Source organism: Medicago sativa, chromosome 3 (assembly GCF_051527215.1).
Source record: "Medicago sativa cultivar Bolivia chromosome 3, Bolivia_mono, whole genome shotgun sequence".
NCBI classification, from domain to species: domain Eukaryota; kingdom Viridiplantae; phylum Streptophyta; class Magnoliopsida; order Fabales; family Fabaceae; genus Medicago; species Medicago sativa.
Genome location: NC_140751.1, coordinates 97,169,201 through 97,189,425, shown reverse-complemented (window position 1 = coordinate 97,189,425; position 20,225 = coordinate 97,169,201). Strand labels below are relative to the sequence as shown.

Sequence of the window (20,225 nt, the reverse complement as noted above, 5' to 3'; positions counted from 1 at the left end):
TGACAAATGCACTAATAACTAGCGAGATTATTTTAGTAAAAGTATCATATCTTTACACAACATTATTCCGTTCCTTAATATGTGTGCAATTGGCTAAAGCGACGCTCATTTTGAAATGGAGGGAGTATATTATTTTCTTCGTGACCTTACAATCGTAGCACGACACTAAAACACTGTTTATTAATATTTTAAGTTTACTTCTAAGACTCTGATGATAACTGAATAAGATACTATTTTCTGTTTGTTTTATTCCCTAGTTTATTGGATCAAATTATAAATGTCCCTTTTTCTTTAACGAAATTGTTGATAACTTGATTGGTGTAGTGAAAATTTTATCAGATCCCACTGTTTGAAATGTAAGTGCTTGGGAAGGAGTCTTGACTTTGGATAAAGATATGATCCAAGCAGTTTTCCAAACCCAAGCTATATGCAAATTAGCTACATAATAAATCATTAATCCTAGAACGTATTATAATTTTTGATTCTTGATAAAATTTATAGATGATAGAAAAGTGTAATTATTATTATTTTTTTGGTAAAGTAGTCTAGTGGTTATGATTCACATTTTTCAAGGTCCCTGCATATGATAATGCATGTCCCTACCAACTGAGTCATGCTCATGGGGACGAAAAGTGTAGTTATTAATCATGAGAAATGTTTCATGAAGTACAATGAAGTTTTTTTTTTTTTTTTTAAGAAAGTACAATGAAGCTTATATAGCTAATTAAAACAACCAGGTAATAGTCGTTTTGGTCCTTAAATATGCAACTAATAGCCACAATAGTCCTTGACTATTCCTTACACATTCAAAAACCAAAATGACTATCATCCTTTAAAACAACTGAGGCTCTGTTTGGTAAAAATAGCTTATAGCTTATAACTTATAGCTGATGGCTGATGGCTGATAGCTGATAGCTTATTGCTGATGACTTATAGTTGATGACTGATAGCTGATAAGCTACTTGAAGTGTTTGGTAAAATTAGCGGTTCAATAGCTGATAGATATAAAATTACATAAAAGGACATTTTTAATTCTTAATAAAGTTTATTTCTTTTTCATTTTTTTACCAAAACTCTTTAAGGTCCCGCATTCTCTTTCTTCTTCTCTTCTCTTCTCTGTAATCCTCTTATACTTTTGTATTTGCTGCTCCTCACCTTCCATTCACTTGAATACTATTTGCATAATCCTTATTATGTTCAATTTCTTTTTTCCCACTCCAACTTATTATGTTCAATTTCTTTTTTCCCACTCCAACTTTAAAAAATGAAGTGAAATTAACAATTTGTGAAAGAGGAACTGATACATATAAATGAACTCTGGTTCATTTTCATCTTTGTGTTTGTGTTGCCAACACACACGTTATTCTTTGGAGCACAGAAAAAATGAAAATTGATTTTTTTGAGGAACTATGGGTGAGCTGAATTTGTTGTCGCAAAACTGAGTAGGGCTCCAAACTTTGATTAAGGGCTCAAAAAGTATAAAAATTTAAAAATAAAAATAATCACAATAAATGATTAAGGGCAAAAAATGGAATTTAGTTAGAATAGTAAGGGTAAAACTGGAATTAAAAGTGAGAAGCTATAAGCTATAAACTCAAACGCTACTTGGAATAGTTTCTGAAAAATAGCTTATAAGCTCGTGAAATAAGCTATAAGCTCATGATGAAAAAGTGTTACCAAACAGAGCTTCTTTTGTCAAACGAGCTTATAAGCTATAAACTATGAGCTATAAGCTCATTTAAGGGGCTTACCAAACAGACCCGTAGGGCTTGACAAACTTATGGAGGTTGGGCACAAGCGGGTATTGACGCATTCGAATAACCTTTTTATAGTTATTTATCGATTTTGATTCAATTCAATTTACTTTATAGACATACTACATCACCATCATAGTATTTTACTACATCACCATCATAGTATTGAAATTACATACACATCCATATGTGTCTCATTTATTAGTCATTTAAGTTTTTAAAAATATTTTTACATAGTCAATTTAATCCTCAAATGTGTTGTCCATTGCTCAATTTAGTCCAAAAAATTATTAAAAAAGGGTATTCCTTCTTCCTCTACTCAACTTAACATTCATTCCCCTAAAGTTCTAAAAAAGACATGAATTTCAGTTAAAATCTAAAATTATATAAATGTTTTGTTTTTATTATAATCTAATTTCATAGGTGTAGAAGATACCCGGCTCCCAACAAAAAAATAATCTAATTTTAAAATCTATTTCTCCTTTTATTTTTATCTCCTTTGGTTGTTGTTGTTCCATTCCTAATTACTTTAAACTATAAATAAGGAGAAATATATCCCCCTTCCTCTCCCTCCCATTCAGTTTCCACCTCTGAAACATAAGACATAAAATCATTTTTTTTTTTTTGAGGGAATAAGACATAAAATCATTAAAAGGTTGATATTCAAATATTTGCACGTCTCATGCTACAATAAATAAAACCAACTAAAATCGCACTTGCCACACCGTCTCCTAGAATTGGGATCCATGAATAGATCCCATGCATTTGCTGAAAAATGAGATGCCATCGGAAACCATAACAACTTAACCATTTGAGCATTAAAATTTCACCATCCAAATCCTAAGTTTTAATCTTGAAACAACATAAAAATTACAACTTGCTTTGCCTGTATAATTTTATCAGAAACCTCAAGCAAAATATTCTCATTGGATCACTGTGTTACAGAAATGAGGACATGGGGATACTATTCCTAATCCTGAGTAAATGAAGTTTAGTACAGAAACAGTTACTACCTCAACCATTTATTTGGGTGTGGATTTATTGGAGATTGGAGTGTGCATACGCTCAACAATTCTGTTCACAGCATCTTTGGACATCACCAAAGTATCATGCAACAAAATACTGTAGACATTTAAGCCCTACAAAAACATGTTAAAAAATATATGTATGAGCAAAGGCAACTTAATACATCATAAAGCAAGTTGTACAATTTACTCATTTTAGATCCATCTTACAAAAATGATGGAGATGTCACACAAACAAATGTAGAGATGCTTCAATCATAATTTCTAGTCATAAGTTACACTACCAAACTCAGACTGAAGAATCTATTAGATAATTATAAGATCAACAATATTTTAAGGCAGTGAAGTTGAACAGTGAAGCGGCGATAGGAGCAAATAATATGCATAGCTATGATAAAAACACTGTAGTGAATGATATAAAAATTATGAATGAAAATATCCGGGAGAAAGTTGAAGTGACACCCTTTGAGGAGAAGATGAGGAAACTCTCCTAAATAAGTTGGTAAGTGTGAGAAGAACAATGGAGGCTCTAGTGGGAAAAGTGGATTTGATTAAGAAAATAACTATGAGGATTTTGGAGGGGTTAAGTCTATATTTTGAAATACATTTGGTATTTTTTTAAAAATTAAACAACAAGATCAATGATCATAAAATACTTCAATCATGCTTAATTTTTTTAAAAAAACATTTTATAGTGTATGTAATTTAAAAAAGATAAGCAAGCCCTCCCCTCCAAAACCCTCCATCGCAACATACCCTAAAAGATATCTACTAGTAGAGTTATAATTATCACTTCCATGAGAAATCTTATAGAAGCAACATGGGTAAAACTGATACTTACAATGGATGGAAGTAAATTAACATAATGCAGATTTTGTGTAGCTAACTTTAGCTTTTCATTTACGGGGCCGTCATCTACGATCAGAAGTTTCTTGGTGTCCTCCAGTTGATTGAAAAAATTCAAAAAGTTCTTGGTTTTATGCGTGGGAACCTCCAAATCCTCAAACACTAGAAGCTGTATAAATCAATTCACCAGAGATCAGTGTACACAAACAAACACCGACTCTTATTTAACATATAATAATGCACAAAAATACATAAAAAAACAATCGCAAAAAGTATAAAAGGGATAATTATGGATGAAAGAAATCAAAAGAACACTTTATACTATACAAAAATTGCAATAAGACGTTATTTTGGTAATGCAAACTATAGATACACAAAATTATCATTGAACTCAAAGAAAGCCGGCAAAGGACAGCTGATGCAGTGCGGGAGCATCACCTTTTTCTTTATTTTATGAGTTTTTTCCCTTGATTACAATTAGGGTTACATACATGGTTTTACTGTATTAAATAGTCATGCGACTAGCACGCAACCCTTTATTGACCATACTTTGGAGCTCTGGATGTGCATTTAGTGGGGGCATGTACTTCATGCAGTACAGTTAAACTAGTATAAATGGTTCTAGGACTTCACAATCAGCTTCCATATGATATATTCTAACATCTAATTATTTCATTCCTACTTCAATTCTCCCTACCGAACAGCAATTCTGTGAAGACATTGCAGACTATTTTGTCTCTAAAAATGAGGTGCTCCTTTAGAAGAACAGCCTGCATCGGTTATATATATATATATATATATATATATATATATATATATATATATATATATATATATATATGAAATAAAACAACATTAAATGATATAATTTTACAGCAAAAAAAGGAGTAAAAACAATTGTTGATTATAGTCATAATTATAATTATTCTCTATATTTAATATCATTTCCTAGATTATTATTTTTCCATATTTTGGGAGACTCACTCGTGTGTGTGTGTGTGTGTGTGCTTAACTTTTTCTTTGTGTAATGCAAGTTGATTCTTAGAATTTGGGTTGGGCCTAACTCAACCTTACAAAACTAACTTGTAAGGTGAGGACTGTCCCATTTATAAACAGACATTCATTCATATATCATCCAATCTGGGACTCTTAACACACACACACTCAGGCCCAAGATTCACATCTGAAGCGTGACCTGATTGTGGAAACTTGATAGCAGGTGGCCTAACGGTTCTAGGATAGGCTATGATATTATCTTAGAATTTTGATTGGGCCTAACCCAACTATACAAAACCGGGGTGGCATTTACCATGCACAAAACACAAATTTGTGCACCATACACCAATTACTTTCTCATCCATTGATAACCATTGATATATTATTATTATATGTCGACAGTTCAGATCAAAAGTTGGCTACCTATAACTAACTTTTTGTTATTATACCAACAACAAAAATAGTGACCCCGCCTTTAAATTGTCTATAATAAAAGTTGGGAATGGGCTTTTATGTCTTTTGAACGTGTAGATTTAAGCATTTTTTCACGTGAACCATTATTATTCGTCTTCATCAATTAATTGAAGAACTTTTTTCTTCCTAAAAATTCAGATCTGGAAAACTACAACCACAAGAAATGTTCATATCTGCAAAACCACCAGAACAGTACCACGTCCTTTTTTTAATATTTACAATTAATTTTTATTAATTGATTTAAATTAACTATTCCATATTAGGATAAATTTCAAATAGAAAATTTATGGAATGAAAAGTTGTGAATTATTCTTCCGTAATTTAAAAAATTATAGTGGGTGGAGGTGCTTTTAAAAAATTGCCGTAATTTGAATACCAAATACAACATCAAATTCAAGTTCTCCATTCATATTACCCCTTAAGCAAAGTCACATAAATCCAGATTTTTCCAGTTTCAAAAAGAAAAAACATAAATCCAAAATTTTCAGAAGATAACGATTATACTGAGTAGAAATGTTATTTGAGTAAAAGAAATTTTTGAATTTATGACTTTATATGCATACCTTTCACATGAAAAATTACAAAAATAAACCAATATGGGTTTATAAATTTTCATTTAACAGGAAGAAGAAAGATGAGATTCATGGTGGTAATGCATAACTGGAATAATCCATTGAAGAGTGGAGGCGTGTGGTTTCAATAGCCTAAGGTCAGGGCCGTTCCTATGAAATAGGAGGCTCGGTTCTATTTTTAAAATAGGCTCCAGTAAAATCAAAACGCAATTTTTTGAAATAAGCTTCATTAGAAGATCAGAATCATAAGAACTTTTAAACACGAAACAAAACAAAATAAAATTAAGTGAAAGAGAGGTGAAATTTACCTAACGGTGTCGTTTGGAATGTCACTCCTACGTCGTAGGAAAGGGGAAAACGAATGGTTTATGCGAAAAAGAAATAATTGTGATTCTTTCAATGGGGGTGGGTATTATAATTTTTTTTTGAGGCCCATAGTTTTTAGAGGCTCGGTGCAGTAGCGCTTCTTGCACTCCCCAAGGTCCGGCCTTGCCTAAGGTTTTCTCACAGATAAAAATATTAAAGAAAGTAGCTGGGGTGTATCTAGCTTTCAGCTAATATGGGAGGTGATTTAGCAAAAACAAGTCATCCATTATCCCTGCATAAAATATTTTTCAGACTTTTTTCTTTCTTTTAATGTAGCAGGTAACAGCTGACAGCTGTCCATACTAAAGCAATTTGTATATTGTGCATGTGCACAAATTTGTGCTTTGTGCATTGTAAATGCCACCCAAAACCGGCTTGTAAGGTGAGGACTATCCCCGTTTATAATCACATATTCATATCATATCTCATCCAATGTGAGACTCTTAACATTGATCGTTCTAAACTATTCAACTACAATAACATTTGCAAAGCCAGAGTAAATTCACACTACATATTAGTAAAGAAGCTCCTACAAGAAATAAGAATATTGTGTCTCTTGCCAGCTTGGCTGGTAAACTATTAACCAAAACATGAAACAATATGTTTATACATTTTAAAATTTAATTTTCTACAGTGAAAAATCAATACATAGTGTATAAGCAAGAATCTACATAGTGTATAAAGCAGACATAATAATTAGAGATGTTATTTAATTTTTAAGAAAGAAGGCAATGATAAGGAGAGTGATAGAGGAAGAGACTTGCCTTTCCTTCTGCTGCACGAGCTGACAGAGCAATCTTTAGTCCCAGTCGCCGAACCTTCTTATTGAGTTTGAAAGCGTGACTTCGGGGCTTAGGACCATGCTTCGCTTCACCACCCCTGAACTGTTGCCATTCATTAAATTTATTAATTACCACCACTGAATGGGAGGAGGAATAAAATGGGCTGGTTTTCATTTAAAGAATGTTCTGTACCTGAGGCCCACGCAATGACCCATGCCTTGCTCGACCAGTTCCCTTTTGGTTCCAAGGCTTTCTCCCAGTCCCACTGACCTCACTAATAGTTTTTGTTGAATGAGTTCCCTGTTGGCAAAAATCAATGAGAAAACAAGTAACATAGCCGCAGGAAAATTTGATAGCTAACAATTTAGATTCATACTAAAATATAAATTATATATCCAATCCATTATATGTTGATCACGCCTCTTATTACTAGATGCTATGATTGATAGTCATAGGATATATAAAGGGAAAAGGAAGTGGTTAATGACTCAAGTGAGCAAGAGAAGTGAGGTAGAGAGAAAAACTGAATATGTATGCAGTATTTTGTTGTGATGACATCCTTGATATGTGACAGCAAGGGAAGAAGAGTGAGGAATGTGCAAATTAATTTAAAGACAATGAGAAAATCAGAGGGCGGAAAAGACGCAAGGCAGGTAGAATTGTGTAGAGAGGCATCGGGTAGGGTTGGAGTCTCTATCATGTAATTTTTCACTAATACTCTGTCCCAGTATTCCAGAATTTATTCTAATGTAAGGATTAATTCTTTCATTTGTCAATTAGGTGAAACTAAGTCCCTATCATATGTAAAGTGAAAGAGAACATATATATTATTAAGAGATTTAACACAATAAATGATAAAACATCAATTGAAACATATACAATTCTTGGACATTAGATCAGACATGCCAAACCTTAGTTATTTATTGTCCAAAATCTAAATGTTTGTCTGCTATCCCAACCCCCTACTCCACTCCATCCTCACAGACAATTGCCAGAGCAATTCAAAATGATAAAAAGAAAAATGATTGAGTATTTCCACGGTTCAACAATTGAATACACCTGATATTTGTTACAGCTATATGGATTAGTATAGCCTAAGATTTATAGCATTTCCGTTGGATTACATGTCCCAGTTCAATGGTTCCAAATCATAATGCGATCAATACCTGTTGGCGTTTTGCACGCTGCCACAAAACAACACGGTGAACTATATCCTTCCGAATAGGCATATCAAAAACATCTCCAGCTAAAACCATAAAGCCCTTGTCTTCGTTGTGAAAGTTGGTAACTGGAATTAAAAGATCCTGACAGAGCCCTGCAGCATAATGAACCACATTAATAATATACTTAGATCTTATTGAAACAGTAATCAATTCATCCCATGATCAAGACTAGATGAGTTGCCATGATAGATGGTGGTAGGCAGTAAAAAAAAAAAAAAAAGAAACATTGTCAAAGGTGTACTCAAAACTTAGATTTGTATTTATGGCTGCTTTGTTCTCGTTCTTGAAAAGGACAGATGCATTACCTAAAAAAAAAGGTTGGAGCACTACTACATTCAGCAAAAACTAGAGAAATCACTTGCTAACAAGTAACAAACACAAGAAACTAAAGAGTTAAATGAAAATCCAATATATATCAATATAACTGTCGTGGAAGACCCAAAAGTTAAACCCTGGCCACAAATTCCTTCAATTTTAGAGCAGAAGCAGATAATTAAGAATCCATAAGATATTTATATCTAAGTTACAGGACAAAATGCATGAATCTTGAGTCTTGACAAACTTTAGGTATAAAATGGTTATTAGAAAAAAGCATACAGTAAGTTCTAACATGTAATATACAAAGAAATGCATTGTAGATGATCATTGGAGAAAGCTTTGCATGAGATAAAGCAGAAAGGAGCACCAGCATATTCATGTACTACAGAATGATGGTTACTAGCCTTCATACCTATATCACGCTCAGATGTTGCGAGAGGCTTTTTGGACAATAAGTCAGATGGAAATGCAGCTTCATCAGTAGAAGTAGAAAAGCGTTGGGTGATTGATCCGGTCTACATTTAAATAAATAAAACAAACGGATTTACTAGACAATAATAAATAAATAATCACAAAACAAGAGAGAAAAAGAATGCAATGTACCAAGATACGGTGAGCAGAAATGAGTCGCTCCCCATATAACCCAGCAGCACTGGGTGAATCAAAGCAGCGCCGTGCCAAGGATTGATAAGAAAGAAGTAGCCTTTTGGAGATGAAAGAAGCCATAACTGAAGAATCAACCTACAATTGAATTGAAATAAAGCATTAAAAGCAAAATAAATGAATGAGTGAAGGGAGACATTTCATCGAACACATTGTAAGCAACAAAAGTTAACGGCAATTTGAGCTTAACTAGCGGAAATAAAAAACATGATGGTGGGGGAATAAAAGAAGAAGAAGAAGAAAAAGAGGTACCTAACTAGCGGCAAGAGAAGAGAACATAAATGAGGTGAGATCGAGATTGATGAAGCAAGAGCTCCGAGAACCAACAGGTTTGTTTCGGAGAGATGGGTTTTGGGTTTCTGAACGAAATTTCCCTTTTGTCCAAAAAATGTATTAACCCTTTAATTTTTATTTAATTGTTTAAATCCTTTTATTTTTTATTTAATTAGTTTCCATTTCTATTTTTCATACGGTATTTCAACTTTTAGTTATGTTTTTTCTTTAAGGACAAAACCTACATTAGTTTTTTTATGTATTTTTCGTATGCTTTTTTTTTTTTTTACGGGACATAATATTTTTTGTATGGTTAATTATAAATACACGGTATATTTATATTGTGTATTTATTGTATCCCTAAAAAAAAATACACATTTATGACGAAATTTGCTAAATGAGGGATAAAAAAATGAATAACATGATATATCAAAGGTAGAAGGTCAATGAATATAACAAAGCGTCACATTCATCTAAAAAATAATGGGTCACGTCTTATTAGTCATCCATTGAACAAAATTAACCACAATTTTGAACATTGGTCGTCATGATATTTAGGTATTTAAATATACATATATACTCATTATCGTACGAAATGTGTTCAAATACAATGATTTTTAAATTGTTCAAATATATGTAATATTCGTTCCTTAACCATGATTTTAATTCAAATAGACGTGCATCACACAACAAAGAAGTATCAAATTCCTACAAATTTTTCAAACACACAACAAAGAAGTATCAAAGTCCTACAAATTTTTCAAACAAATCCTTCTGTGTTCAAGTTGAATGATGAAATTTACACACTCATCATTGTCGAATTACCAATTTTGTCCAAAAAAAAATTAGTCTAATAACCAATAACGGCGGGGTGAAAGCAAATTTTAACTTTGGAAAGTGTGAAAGCAGGTGGCGTTTACGGTAGGAGATGTAAATAGGTCTCCTACGGTAAGAGACCATATAAAAGACTTTTTTTTTTGTTAGAGGTAGATTATATTTAAGTTATTCATTTAACTAAAGGGTAATGTTGGGATTTTCTCTTAAATAAAAAATTATTTTTTCACCTAGATCTGTCTGGACTACAGCTTGGTTCCTCTCTTCCTTGAACACTTACAGCTTTGAAGAACTGATAATCTCAACCATGTCTTCAATGAATTGATATGATAATCTCTATTATTTGCTTCGTTTGCTCTTCCTAGATCTGTTTGTGGATTGTTTGATTTTTATTTCAATAATTTCAGTCTCTGGAAGAAAAACAAAAAGGCCAGGATTAAATACAAATGCCAACACTTGACTCCAGGTCAGGCCACTCAACTTCCGGTGTCATCAACTGCAAATTCGGTGTCGGCAAAAAATCCGATGTGGGGAACAGATTCACCGTTATGGGAGTCAACGATTTCGGCACCCATGTTGAAAGAGGAACGACCACTTGTGCGCCTTAAATTCCATTATACACTTACATAATCTGCTAAAACCATCAAACACCATTTCACAGTATCCCTCTCACTCTAGATTAGCCTGGAGAACAAACAAGGCACGTGAGCTTGTATGAGCTTGCTTCCAATTTTACCAACAATGCCAAAAACACCCTTTTTAAATGAAAATAGATGTTTAAATAATACAAATCCTAGTGGGTCATACAACCTGTAAATCTCAGCCATTCAACAAAATTCAACCACATCTAATGGTTGACATCCATTGTACAAACACAACAAAAAAAAAGTTTAAGTCTCTTACGGTAGGAGACCTAAAGAGGTCTCCCACTGTAGCCTTGGCCGTGAAAGCATATCATGCTATTGAAATAAAAATAAATATCTATTTTTTTGTAAAGAGAAATACTATGGTGACAACAAATTTGTTTTTTTTTTGTAAAGCATATCTCTTTTTTTTTTTCTGAAAAAAACAATTTTTTTTTTAAACAAGCAAATTTGTTGTCAAAACCAAACATAAATATAATGCATATACAAACTCAAATTTTAATTAGGTCTAACGACGCAGCTTGTTGTCCGCTTCCCTCCTATTCATGTGTAAGTAATATTGATAGTAAATAATAAAGAATTAGTTTATTATTATTTTTTTGACAGTATTAGTTTATTATTTTTCATCAAGTTATTACAAATGACATATTTTTATATGATATTTATTTTAAGGATATTTTTATACGACATTGACACGTAAAAAAATCATGTTCAAATAACACTAGTTAAAGTACTACAGTAACTATTGACTATTAAGGGTGCACCAGATACATTTAAGTTAAAAGTAATAGAATAAGTATTCGATAGGATCTGTTGAGAGCATACATCAAATCTCATCCATTGAATTTAGTTAATTGAATGGCTCAACCATTTGAAAAATTAGAAAGAAAAAAAATCAATAGTGTGGCAGATGCAATTCCCTCTCCTTTGTCTTCTTGCAAGGATGATAGATTGAACCAATGCCAATGTTTCCTAGATTTGCAGAAGACTTCATCAAATTATTCCCTTTCTCCTCCCATATTCATTAGAGTATTTTTCTTGCATGAAGTCCTTCGTTTTACAGTGTCAAACACAATAGACTCGTGTATGAACTTCAACTAAGATGAATTAAGTTCCATTGACGGCAAAACTAGAAAAGAGAATCGCACCCATTGTTGATTTTTTACAATTAAATAAAAATAATTGACAAAGCATATTATGATCCATAATTTGGTGAAACTCTTTTTTGGGTACAAGGATCCCCTCGTTTTAACTTACTAGTATTATTTTTTATTTTATTTTTTTGAGGAAAGTATTACATTTTATTTGATATACAAATATATTGAAAATTAATATAAAAAAATAAATCTTAGAAAGTTCGACCCTTTGCTTATATTGGTTGAATGTCCAGAATGGTATATTTACTTCGCACTTTCAATTTAAGCCTCATTATTTCTTTGGGACAAATTTTTTGCCTCCTTCCAAATATTTATTTACAAAGAACAAGATACAATTCACCTATATTACTAGAAGGATGGATAGCTCAACTGATTAGAGCTAGGGATTAAAGGAGTTGGAAAATATCCTAGTGAAGGACAAAATATTAATCTAAGAACTGATTAACATTGACCATTTCAAAAAAAAAAAAATTACCTTTCCTCAAAAATAAAAATAAAACCTATATTACCATCGATATTGCATGTGCTATTTTTCTTAACGGGATGTTACAACTTATTACAAGAACTATGATTCACTAAATTATATAACAAGTGTCGCCTCAAAAAAATATGTACACGATGTTTCACTAAATTTCATTAGTTTCTTTCCGTTGCTTTTTTGAATAGTCACAAAAACACTAATTTTGTTAAAAAAAAAAAAAAATATTGTATAGGAAACCGGATGATGCAAGCACATGTTGGTATAAGTGGCATGAACTTAATTCTTCAGCAACGTCGCAAACTTCGAATATTGTAAATGGAAAAAAATAGACACTATGATAACTGTCTCTTTATATATAAGTCTACCTGAACTCAGCTTGGATTAATTGTTACTTGTTAGACAATCATTCAACGTTGCATTACATTACATAGGTTAGTCCAAAAGAGTGGAGGCGGTGGGTCGATTAAAAAATCCAAAAAAGAGAGGAATAATTACAAAATGTTAGATCAAACACTAACGTAAACCTGACTGTATCGCGAGTATTGTCAATCGGAGACACAGTTACCTTATGTTAGTTACTTCCAAAGCTTGATGAACTTGTCGTGACTGGCAGAAGCAACTAAACCATTTACAGTTGAAACCGCCAAGGCAGTAATTAAACCATCATGAGCAGACAAAGTCATTGTCTTGTTCTCAGCCATGTTCCACAGCTCCAATGACTACACAACATGTACCAATATCAAGCATGAATTTCTTAATTGCATATTAGAGTAGGGAAAATGACAAAAATAACCAAATTCGCAAATATCAACAAGAAAATAAAGACGTGGACTTGCCTGGTAACAACCAATGACGAGCAGTGAAGGGAATGTTGGATGGAAAACACATGAGTGAAACTTACTTCCATTACAGCTAAGCTCATGAACACATTCCCCTTCAAGAGTCCAAATCCTGACAGAGTCCTCACTCACAGATGCCAGCAATTCTCCCGATGGATCCCAACATACAGAATCTATTGTCTTTGTGTGACCCTACAATCATTGTACAACATTAAAACAACCATTGGTTAATATTTTAAGTTCACTTCTAAAACTATGATGATAACCGGATAAGATAAAAAGTGCACAACTCGGTGACCCTAACTCAAGTAGAACTTCTAACTTCTCATTGAAACATTTGTTTTACCTTTAATGAATATCGGCATGCCTGTGTTTCCACATCAAGTATAGACACGATGTTTTCAGCTGCTGCAGCAAGGTACCTCCCTAGACGAGGTTGAAATCTCATCTGGGTAGTGCCACCCTAACCAACAAGAAAATTGTCACTTTAATACGCAAGCTACAAAACAGGTTTCCCTTAAAAAATAGAAGATAAAGGCCATCTAGGGCTGCAAAGCATCTTGTACAAAGGGGTATGCACAGAAAATAAGATAAATTGATTAAGATTCTACCTTAGAGACTCTAACACAACTGCCGTTGTTTATGCTCCAATACCGTATCTCACCATCACCATCACACGAACATATAAGATCATCTTTATTTGGGTGAAAATCTAGTGACATGACAGATGTAGAATGTCCCGTAAAAGTGCGAAGAGAATACCCAGGCTGCATAGAAAGCATATATACAGTTAAAGCAAAATACCCATTAGAGAAACACAATTCATCTTCTATATAGAGGCAACAAACTATCCAAGAATGCAATCATTAACATCCCAGTAAAGATATAGATCTAACGCTCGAATCTAAATACAATAACAGGACAACTTTTTAGCCTTTTACAACTCCATGTAGTAAACATTAATCTAAGCAGCCACAAACTTATGCATAGACCACATGATCTTAAAAAATATGAGGATTACGGCATAATCCATGATAAAATAGCATCTATGTTGAACACAATACAATTTCAATAAACTTCCAATTGCTGGTATCCCAAAATAAGTGTTAGTGTTTACTCTACTTGTATCAAATCATAATCATCAATCATATTTGAGATTCGAAGTCTATAATTTCACTTTACTCTTCATCTAAAATCCTATAACTTGAACAATCTCAAACTCAAATCTTAGCATAGAGAACTATTATAGATATTCTGTTTTTCTTGTAAATAACATTAAGAAGATTTGTTATCACACTAACAAAATACTTTCAGTGAAAGATGGACAGATATACATCTTTATAACTTTTCAGAGTGGCACGCTTCAAGACTGGCAAATATTACCATTGTGATGTGCATGGTATGTTACTCAAAACCCTTTGGAAAATATAGAAATAATTTCCCCAAAGTGGTATTATATTAGTAAAGAAAAACACGAAAGAAATCTACTAACATTGTCAACATCCCAAACCCTGACAGTTTTGTCGAATGAAGATGTTGCTAGACGTGGCATGCTTGCACTGAAACGGACATCAGTTATCAAAGATGAGTGCTCTTCAAGAATAGCTTTTTGTTTTAGTGAATCCGCATACCATATAACAGCCTGCATTACATGAAAATCAGGAGGAGAATATGACATTATTCCATATCTAACCAGAATAAAGAAATGAATTTTGTTTTTCAATTTCCTTCAAGCAGGACAATTGCACACGTTGACTGCTAATTTCAGAAAGTTAGTTGAACGAAGAAAGTGTCAAGATTAATGTTTCCCCTAACCTTTTTGTCATGGCCACCACTTGCAAGTAATTTTCCATCAGATGAGAAATGGCAACAGGCAATTTTGCTTGAGCTTGCACGTACAGAATTTACATCAGAAAATGTGAAGCCTGAAAGAAAAAAAATCAGCCCCATAGCTTCTGAATCTGTGCCATTGCCTCACGTCAAGGAATTAAAGAGTAACTATGTACAGTGGAGATTCGCATATAAAAGATACAGAAGCACATGCCTTTTAATTACATAACCAACAACACACACGCATAAAGAATTGTAAATGTTTTCAAATTAAATATTTGAGGCAAAACGATAAGATTTGCGATTTATTAAAATAATCTTGATTGCTGTTTGAGATTCGTACTTCATTGTAATTCACCATTACCACAGCGAGTTACACGCTAAAAGAAATAGTTTCGTGTGAACACACTGCCAGTGTAAATTCGTTTTACACTGACAACTAAAGAGAGTCCGCTACTTTGCTGCGTCATGTCACCACTTTGATGATGTAGTTAGAGGAATGGAGTTATGTGACAAAATAATAAAATTTTATTGGATGTCAGCGTAAAGTAATATAGTGACAGTGCAAATATCCTTCAAATTCTGAAAGATAAGAATGCAAACTTTTTTATTCAAGCGAGAGAATATTAGACATACACATAAGAAACTCTTTGCAAGGTTGAAGTCAGAAAATTTTATGATCAATATAAAGTGGTGTTTACTGCACCTTTGCTTACATCCATACAACGGCCAACAGGATCTCTAGGATCCGTATCATCTTGCGATAAAAAAGACTCTACATTATCATCTAAAGACCCATCGTCCACAAAGCGATCCACATCAGCCTTCAATTCAAGATCCTTATCATCCCACTGCCAAAATGAAATTGCAATGAGTATACATGCAAGGAATGAAATCACTCCTTCCATCAATTAAACCGCGTATAAAAGCAACTCACCAACTGGTTTGAAGGTGATGTAAGAGTTCCAGTACCATCAGTGCTAAACATCATTAGAGGCTTTGAAGAACTACTATTATGAGGCAAAGCAGGCATTGAAACAGCATCTCCAGGAGTATGAGTTGAGGGAGTTGAGGGGGCTGAACTTGGTGATGGGCCTGCCGTATTTGCCGTTCCTGAACTATTTGCAGGACCCGAAGAAGATACCGGTTGCTTTCTCTTTCTTCCCATCTGGTTTTTTGAAACCTTCAAGTACATTAAGAGAACCATGTTAGGAACCAATTTCATACTCTACATAAGTTGCACACTAAATTTATAATAATGTCACCAAGTTGGACATATTAGTTGAAATCATGATTTTCACTTTTTTAAAATGCAAAAACCAAATAAGAAATAAAATCTTTTCCAACTATTCAATCCTCGAATCTTGAAGTTAAAGAGATTGTTTTGCAATATTTGAAATTGAAACCATTGAAGAAACAACCAAAGATTCAAATTCCCTATTCTGTATTCCAAAATGCTTCCCACCATTAAAATTCTCAAAGTCACACGCACATCCATAAAGTAAATCTCTTTCATATGCACATCCATAAAATACACTAACCACAAAAAGAATACATGCATAATCATGCAATGAATGTTCAAATATCCTTAAAAAACAAGTAAATAGATTCGAAACATATAAAATGCAGTTAACCCTGCTGTGGAACAAGCCACTATTGCAAAAATTGGTGAATACAACCAACCATCATTAAGAATCTCATCCTTGGACCAAAAACAAGCAAAAGGTGGAATACCACAAAGCATAAGAACTCACACTTAGAAGAAATATAAAATCGCTATTTTACTTTAATACATTTAATAAAACAACCTGATTGAGCATATCAGAAAAATTGTTAGCCGTCATGCGTCAAGCATTATACATTTCTACAGCTATAAAAGGACTGACCTGATCATTTCCTCGATATGAGTTTGACATGCTGCCATCCATGGTGACACTACCACCACCTCCCCCTACCTTATCTTGCTGGTGCATGCTATGATTTGAAGTCTGAGATTGCTGATTTGAAAGAGCATGCTGTTGAAGTTGCTGCTGTTGTGCATTGATGCTCGACTGTTGTTGATGTTGCTGCTGTTGTTGCTGCTGCTGTAACTGAGCCAGTTTCAACTACACATACAAAAAAAAACACTTTCAGATTATGCAAATCATGAATCTTTTGGCAAATATAAGAGACCTATAGATAAAATTGTTTAACTAATTATGTTACAAATAAAATAAAGATAAAAAGGTAATTAATTAGAATAGAACTAGCACCTTCATTAGCATATCTGTATCTCCACGGGGAAAAGGAGGGCCACCGCCATGAAGAGGTGATCCAACATTCGATAACATGTCACCCCCAGGGTTTGAAAGGCCATCCTTATTTAGGCCAATATTCCTATTATTCAGAAGCATTCTCAGCCTTCTACTTTCTTCACTGGCAGATGGTGATGACAAACTCTGTTGTGCAAGCATAAGCTGTTGCTGATGCTGTGGTGTCAACATTTGTAGTTGATGAAATGGCTGAGGAGCCTGCATATAAGGCTTTTGCTGCTGAAGTAAACCAGAGCGAAGTTGCTCCAAACCCTAATAAAAGGATAAGAAAGGCTTAGTAATGAAAGTATGTTTGAAGGATGTGTACGATGTGTTATGTTTATGAAAGTAGAATATATCTGCAGGGAGAAGTGATATTAATAAAAAAATGATCACGTACTGTGAGTGGCCACCCTTTCAAAGTCAAATTGTTGTTCCCTTGATTTGATCCTGGCACAAAAAAAGTGAAAATACACTGTTTACTACAATTACGGGAAAGAATAAAAACTAAAAGACCACAACTAATGTTACAATGAAACCCAAAAATCTTTATGGAAAAATACCAGAAATTCCTAACAATGATCCTTCAGGACCCGCAGCTCTGGGATTTAAAACCGGATTTATCTCACTCTTTATGTCCTGATTCCAAATGGCAAGTCAGGGAAAAGCAGCTAATATGGAATATAGGAAGTAACAAGATAACTATGGGGACAGAGGTGTACCGGTGTAGACCCTGGTAGTTGCTGACTACGAGCTTGAACTTGTGGAGACATCCCACCAGCAGTGCCATGCAAAACTTGCCTGAAATCAAGAAATTTGGTGCTAGCAGAGTAAACACCCACAGATATAGAGAATGCAGAATGTTCAGAGAACTGAACGCCAAATAAATGTTTTTAAAATAACGAACACATGATCATTAATTTTTCGAAAGCAGGAGTAGACCGTCCAAAAGACTAAGATATAAAGAATGTCTTTTGCTTCGCATTAATAACATGATCTTCAACTCATAGTATTTCAGACGAAACTTCAATTAACAAAAAAACTCACCCTGAAGGCTGACCACCAGCTGCAGCTGACTTCAATATTGAGGCATGATTTGGGTCCAAGAGCTGACCCATGTTCTCACCAAATCTTTGCTGTACAGCATACCAAAAAAAGCAATGAACATATGTATCATTAAAACAATGTTCATCTTATAGTAGGATAACCAGAACATCCTTCTACCTTCATTGCTGCGTCATCCAAAGAATCCCTCTGTGGGGGACCTTTTAACCTTTCCTCATACATCTTTGTTGCTATTGCATTAGCAGTTGCCGGGTTTCCAGCTAACCCATTTGCGCTACCATTTAAGAGATGAGCCCTATCTCTATTTTGCTGTTGTTGTGGTTGTGGTTGTGGCTGCTGCGGCTGCGATTGTGGCTGTTGCTGATGCTGCTGCTGTTGTTGCTGCTGCTGTGCATGTCTCTGCATCAGAAGTTGTTGCATCTGCATGTGTTGCTGCTGCTGCGCATGCTGTGACTGCTGAGGTTGAGGCTGCTGCTGTTGTTGTTGCTGTTGCTGTTGTTCCCTTGCCTTGATTAATTGAGTCTGCATACGGAATTTCACAGACCATAAATTAAAAGCGATAATAACTAAATTATGTCTTCTCTTCTAATTGTGTAAAATGTAGCTCCTAGTACCATCAATTTAACAACGGTAACAAAGATAATGGATGAGTAGTTATAAAACAAAAGCAGCTGTGTAAATTGTAATCACTATATCACTCAGCTAAAACAATAGTCTATAATACCCGCAGTTCATTAAAACAATCAAATTTCGACCAACTATTCTGTGATAGCAAACTAACCCACGAAGGTCCTTTACAAACATGTGAAAAACAAACAGATTTAAGTACACAAATAATCACGTAATCAAATTTAGCATAAAAGAAGTTGCTACCTTCTTTTAACTAGCATAGCATAATACAAAAACCATGAAAGTTTTCTTTCAACTAACCTCTATATATGATGCAGCCACCTCCGAGTGCTTCTCATTGGTCCTTGCAATGAAAATATCCCAGAAAACCGACCACCACTCAAACAGAAAACCTCCAGGAGCATCAATAGCTGCAATCCCATGTTGCCATCAACCACACACACACGCAAATAAAGCAACTAAATCAATAAAATGGACAAATACAAAGAAAAATTCAACCTTTAAATCCAGTTTTTCCTTTCATAAAAGCACAGTTTTGAGGAATCTTACCAACAGGGTCAGATGATACTTTTCCCTCAGCTTGAAAAGCTTGAGCAGAAGCTTTCAAATCCCTCTTAACAAGGTAATCATGGATGTAAACATCTAACCTGAAATTTCTCACAATGCAACAACAAAAAACAACTTGAATCAGCAAAAAAATTGAAACTTTACAACAAAATTGAAGTTCAGAAGTCAAAATTAGCAATTTCTTATAAAACCTAAGAAACCCAACAAAGAAAAAGTGTGTGCGCATTCATAACAAGCATAAAAAAAAAAATACAAGTGCAGAAGTGAAGAATAAGAAAAACCCATTAAGCAAAATGAAGAAATAAACAAAATAGAGCATGAAAAAGAAAAGCCATGTGGGAAAAATGAAGAAATAAACAAAGTAAAGGTTGAAACTTGCATCTTATCAGCTTCCCAGTTAGTTTGAGACATGGTTGAAAAAGGTGACCGTGTAGAAGGTGTTGGATGATGGTTGAATGAGCTGCGTGTTGCAGAAGTAGATGAAGAGTTTGGTTTTCTTGCTATGGCTGACTGTGACAGAAGCTTGAAGAGAGAGAGAGAGAGAGAGAGAGAGGTAAAAGAGAAATGAAGGAGAAGAAGAAAATCCAAAGGACTT

General features: G+C 33.9%; 2 protein-coding genes across 3 annotated transcripts; both read right to left on the bottom strand.

Moving 5' to 3' along the window:
* Positions 1–2,535: 2,535 nt before the first annotated feature.
* Positions 2,536–9,398, bottom strand: LOC146942541 (Ribosomal protein L4/L1 family). The gene is made up of 8 exons (XM_085756565.1): positions 9,272–9,398; positions 8,960–9,097; positions 8,769–8,871; positions 7,982–8,130; positions 7,008–7,115; positions 6,798–6,917; positions 3,621–3,794; positions 2,536–2,893 (listed from the first exon to the last, which is right to left on the bottom strand). The coding sequence occupies exons 2-8, from the start codon at positions 9,080–9,082 to the stop codon at positions 2,777–2,779; spliced, it is 894 nt and encodes a 297-aa protein (XP_085612691.1). The 5' UTR covers positions 9,083–9,097; positions 9,272–9,398; the 3' UTR covers positions 2,536–2,776.
* Positions 9,399–12,741: 3,343 nt separating this feature from the next.
* On the bottom strand, positions 12,742–20,225 carry LOC146942540 (transcriptional corepressor LEUNIG-like). Of its 2 annotated transcripts, none has more exons than XM_085756563.1 (18): positions 20,010–20,225; positions 19,613–19,710; positions 19,364–19,473; positions 18,593–18,955; positions 18,416–18,504; positions 18,091–18,169; positions 17,932–18,007; positions 17,769–17,818; positions 17,330–17,641; positions 16,964–17,182; positions 16,015–16,260; positions 15,784–15,928; positions 15,063–15,172; positions 14,740–14,889; positions 13,859–14,014; positions 13,594–13,710; positions 13,245–13,439; positions 12,742–13,127 (listed from the first exon to the last, which is right to left on the bottom strand). In XM_085756563.1, exons 1-18 carry the CDS (start codon positions 20,039–20,041, stop codon positions 12,984–12,986), a joined length of 2,691 nt encoding a protein of 896 aa, XP_085612689.1. In that variant the 5' UTR covers positions 20,042–20,225; the 3' UTR covers positions 12,742–12,983. The 2 variants fall into 2 exon arrangements, with proteins under 2 accessions (XP_085612689.1, XP_085612690.1); XM_085756564.1 differs by having other exon boundaries at positions 18,091–18,190; positions 20,010–20,216.

Bases quoted from the DNA above. Each gene is read 5' to 3' on its own strand.
- LOC146942540 (XM_085756564.1), bottom strand. From the start codon at position 20,041: ATGTCTCAAACTAACTGGGAAGCTGATAAGAT. The intron at 17,642-17,768 runs GTACGTGATCAT...TCCTTTTATTAG, and splicing joins TGAAAGGGTGGCCACTCACA to GGTTTGGAGCAACTTCGCTC. The intron at 13,440-13,593 runs GTAAAACAAATG...CAATGATTGTAG, and splicing joins CATGCCGATATTCATTAAAG to GGTCACACAAAGACAATAGA.
- LOC146942541 (XM_085756565.1), bottom strand. From the start codon at position 9,082: ATGGCTTCTTTCATCTCCAAAAGGCTACTTCTTTCTTATCAATCCTTG. The intron at 8,872-8,959 runs GTACATTGCATT...ATTTAAATGTAG, and splicing joins TTTCTGCTCACCGTATCTTG to ACCGGATCAATCACCCAACG. The intron at 8,131-8,768 runs GTATGAAGGCTA...ATTATGCTGCAG, and splicing joins AACATCTGAGCGTGATATAG to GGCTCTGTCAGGATCTTTTA.